Source organism: Sycon ciliatum, chromosome 2 (genome assembly GCF_964019385.1).
Source record: "Sycon ciliatum chromosome 2, ocSycCili1.1, whole genome shotgun sequence".
Taxonomy (NCBI): domain Eukaryota; kingdom Metazoa; phylum Porifera; class Calcarea; order Leucosolenida; family Sycettidae; genus Sycon; species Sycon ciliatum.
This window is the reverse complement of record NC_088644.1, coordinates 44338874-44343503: the sequence shown is the minus strand read 5'-3', so window position 1 is coordinate 44343503 and position 4630 is coordinate 44338874. Positions and strand designations below refer to the sequence as shown.

At 54.8% G+C, this 4630-nt stretch overlaps 1 protein-coding gene across 1 annotated transcript; it reads left to right on the top strand.

The window, feature by feature from the left end:
- Positions 1 to 1478: 1478 nt before the first annotated feature.
- LOC135810610 (uncharacterized) lies at positions 1479 to 3782 on the top strand. Its single transcript, XM_065324103.1, has one exon. The coding sequence runs from the start codon at positions 1479 to 1481 to the stop codon at positions 3780 to 3782; it is 2304 nt and encodes a 767-aa protein (XP_065180175.1).
- The last annotated feature ends 848 nt before the right edge of the window (positions 3783 to 4630 follow it).

Below are 4630 nucleotides of genomic sequence, written 5' to 3'. Positions count from 1 at the left end.
CTCCCGTACCTGTGCGTACGGTGTTCTTTTGGTTCTATATTCGTGATTTGCATTTTTTGTTTTGGGTCAGATGTGTTTACGATGTTTTCAGATGAGTTTGAAAACGGTTGTGTTGAACTCTAAGCTGGTGTTTTTGAGCTAGTGCTTGTTGTCCGAAGATGGAATATTGAATACAGTCTGATTGGAGAAGTCATTGATTTGTTCAGTAACATATGGTCCTTCGAGCCGGATCGACATGGCTGCGCCAAGAAGAAGTTCGCGATCCAACCAAGGTGTCTTGCCTGTACGGTTTCAGGACGAGGGAAATGAACCCGCAAGTCGTCTGAGCCCAGGAAGCCTGTCGGACGTGGACTCCGTGTCTGAAAGCAGTGTGTCAACCAGAGCCAGTGTTGTTGGCAGTAGTATCAGCTCGTCTGCGTCGTCGGTGCGACGAGCAAGTGTTGTACAGGCAGAGCTGAGAATGGCTCACATGGAGCGAGCCTTCTTGGAGCAAAAAATGGAGCAAGAGAGAAGGATATTTCGTCTGGAAATGGAGGCTGCGCAGGTCTCTCTCTCATCGACATCGCGGTCGAGCTCACCAGTCGATGAAAGTTCGGGATTGACATTCAAAACATGTGTCACCGGGCTTCCCAAGCAACCTCAAGCTCCGCTGGATAGTGCAGCCATGGAAGCTGTTGAACTACAGGGGAGTGATGTGCTAGTAGAGCAGCACGTAGAGGAAGAAGTGCTTGTCGTTGAAGAACATGCAGCCAACGGAGCTGATGAAGTGAAAAGCGACGAGAAAAAAGTAGTTGTTGAAAGCCGTGTGCAGTCACTGCAGTGTGCTCAAGATCCGAGTTCCGCTGTGTTGCACAAGGGGGACAGGGAACGTGTTCGTGATCCAGCTGAGACCAGTGCAAGTCGGAGTGCAGACAAGAGCACGGAGCTGACCACAGGAGTGACAGGTTCAAGTGTCCGTGACAGCAGGCATGCACCCAACACTGTGCAAGCTGCATTCAAGTCTAGGTCCAAGCCTGCCAGCTCACACAAACCTGTACGGGAGGCTGCCGCTGCACGTGGTGCATACTTTGAGACTCCTACTGCTAGGGCTGCTGATCCCAGACTGCAGGCTCCTTCTGCCAACCAGTGTGCCAGTGCTAGGAGAGTGCAAGACTGGGTTGACAGAGTGCAGGTACCAGTACCAGCAGGAATAAATCAACATCAGGTCAAGCCTCTGGAGTTGCCCAGATTTGATGGCATGCAGAGGAGCTACGTAAGATGGCGCCAGAGATTTATGAGACTGGTGGATGATGACTACTCCGTGTCCGAGGATTATAAGATGGCTCGCTTACGAGAGGCGCTAGATGGTGGCAAGGCCGAGGAACTGATAATTATGCGAGGTGCTGGATGGGCCTGGTGCATATAGAGCGGCCTTGGAGGAGTTGGAAGCTTGGTACGGAAGCAGTGAGCGCGAGCTAGAACGTCAGCAGACGGAACTCATGAGTCTGCCCAGAATTGTCATGGAGAAAGACACTGAGTCGCTGCAAAAGCTCGCTGTCAAGCTCCGCAATGTCATTGTGAACATGTCAACTGCTGGAATGCAGCCAGGCAGGGAGCTGTATATAGCGGTCACACAGAAGTTGCCACGTGGCATGCTGTCACGCTACATGGATTGCCATGACGACAACAGGAGCAATGCCCAGGAGTTGTCACAATGGCTGATGAGACGGGTGAATCAGTCGAGGCACGTTGATGCACGCCTCTCAACTGGCGGTGATCAGCAGCCAGCTCAAAGAGAGCAGCGCAAGCACAGGGTCTTGGTGTCGAACGCCAGTCAGGCAGCCGAGCCGACGGAGCCTGAACCATCAAGAGCTGCCTATGCTCAGCCCAGAACCGCAGCTTCTGACAGGAGGACGTGCCGGAAGTGTCGAGGCAGCCATGCTCTTGCAGATTGCTCCAACTTCCTGACCCTTGGCGTCCAGAAGAGATGGGACCTGGCGAAGCTGGTGGGGCTATGTTTGCGATGCCTGCAGCCTGGTCATTTTGCGAAGGAGTGCAAGAGCGCCGGATGCAAGAAGTGCCCAGGTGGCCATCACAGTCTGCTGCACTACGACAAGCAGAAGAAGGCCAGCCAACCTGATGAGAAGACGCAGAAAGACTCCTGCAGCAGTGCCTGTACAACCAGTGCCGACCACACCATAGCCTTCATGACCATTCAGACGACAGTCCACGGAAACAGTACGGCAGCACAAGCCACAGCACTGTTGGACTCGGGTTCGTCAGCCAGCCATGTCACTGGGGGTCTTGTTCGAAGTCTCGGCATCACGACAGAGAAGTGTCGCATGGAGACGACGGTGCTCGGAGGCAGCTCTATCGTCGGGGAAACGGAAAAGGCCAGCCTTGTTATCGCCAGCCTGGACGGTTCCTACGAAGGCAAGCTGGAGGCATGGGTGCTACCCACAATCACTGCAGCCGTGCCACCCGTCGAGTGGGAGCAGCAGAAGGCGAGCTGGAGCCACCTGCAGAGCTTGCCACCGATGGTGGATCCCAGCACTGCCGTCGACTTGTTGATCGGATTAGACGCGGCAGAGATGCATGCGTCTCTTGAGGAGCGTGCGTGCCCCACGGAGGGAGGCCCGACAGCCCGGAAGACGCGCCTCGGTTGGGTACTGTTTGGCCCAAATGCTGTCAACAAGTCTAGCAGTGGCAGCACTACTCTACTCGGCGTCTCTCAAAGCTCCGGAGCTGAGGAGGAGCTGGATGAGCTAGTGAAGAAGTTCTGGAGTCTGGAGGCTGTGGGAATGCAGCCACATCCGCCTACGCCCGCAATGACTCCAGACGAGAAGGCAGCGGACGACCTCACAGCGGCAACATTGAGCCATGACGGTGAGCGTTTCCAGATCGGCATCCCGTGTCACAGCGGTGGACCTGGACCAGAGGTTCGGAGCAATTTCGAACTGGCAAATGGCCGGCTGACCAGCCTCATGCGGATGCTGGAGAGGAAGCCAGACGTCAAGCTACGGTATGCGGCAGTCTTGGAGGATTATCTTAGCAAAGGCTACATCAGACTTCTGGAAGACGTGCCGTCTGTCAGCGCCAACCAGAACTACCTTCCGCACTTCGCCGTTGTTAGAGAAGACAAGGCAACTACCAAAGTGAGAATCGTCTTCGACGGAGCGGCTAGAAACGGGACCCATCCCAGCATCAACGAGCTGATGTACGCTGGGCCGAAGTTGCAGAATAACATGGTCCATGTTCTGCTCCGGTTCTGCAAGGATGCCGTGGCTCTTGCGGCAGACATCTCGGAGATGTTCTTGCAGGTCAGGCTGAGACCTGAAGACAGGTGCTATCATCGATTTCTGTGGGAGAAGGACGGCAACCTCGTAGCGTTCGAGTTCCTGAGGCTCGTATTCGGCATCAAAGCCTCGCCATACCTGGCAGGACGCGCACTGCTTGAAACAGCGAATAGGTTTGCTGACACAACGTCCAAGGAAGCCGTGAGAAGTGTGGCAGACAACTTCTATGTCGACGACCTCTTGAAGTCCTGCAAGTCTGACGAAAAGGCGATTCAGTTGCGAGCTGATATGCAGGCGCTTCTGCTTCAAGGAGGATTCCACATTCGGAAGTGGAACAGCAGCTCGTCAGCCGTCATCCAAACTGTTCCTGAAGCCGTACCTCGATGCACAGAGCGATATGATGCAGGTTGGTGGACGTCTGAGTACAGCCCATCACCTTCCAACGAGCGTTCAGAGTCCAGTCATTCTACCGTCAAAGCACCGCGTCACGCAGCTGATCGTCAGTGACGAAGATGACCGATGCGGCCATGTTGTGGGCGTCAATCACATTCTGTCTAACTTGTCTGTCAAGTATTGGATTGTCAAGGGCCAGTCAGCCGTGAAGCGTCATCGGAATGATTGTGTGCGGTGTAAGCGCACATGGGCCAAGGCTGCGCATCCAATCATGGGCCAGCTACCAGACTTCCGCACAAGCGGACCTCTTCAACCATTTGCAAAGGTTGGAGTGGATTACTGCGGCCCGTTCTACACAAAGCAAGGCCGTGGACGACCGCAGGTGAAACGCTGGGTTTGTGTGTTTACCTGCCTGCAAGTTAGAGCCTGTCATCTCGAGATGGCAACGTCATTGGACACCGATGGCTTCCTGATGGCATTCGACCGATTTGTGAAGCGCCGAGGTGTACCAATGGATGTGGTTTCGGACAACGGGACGAATTTCGTGGCTGCGGAGAGGCTAATGAGGGAGGCGGCTGTTGCCCTGGACAACAGCAAGATTGAATCGAATCTGGCTGATCGCGGAGCGACTTGGCGCTTCAACCCGCCAGCATCTCCGCATTTCGGTGGTGTGTTCGAAGCGATTGTCAAGTCGGTGAAGAGAGCCCTGCAGAACGTGTTGCAACGTGCCGACATTACCGATGAGGAACTCATGACAGCGCTAGTTCACGCCGAAGCATTCCTCAACTCCCGACCCTTGTCCACGGTGTCATCAGATCCCACCGACTTACGGCCATTGACTCCTTTGAGCTTCCTTATCGGCCACATGGATGTGAGGACAGCTATGGAAGAGAATGCCGATCGTCAGGAGGTGGTCAACCCGCGGCGTCGCTGGCTTTACGTTCAACGGCTGGTATTGGAAG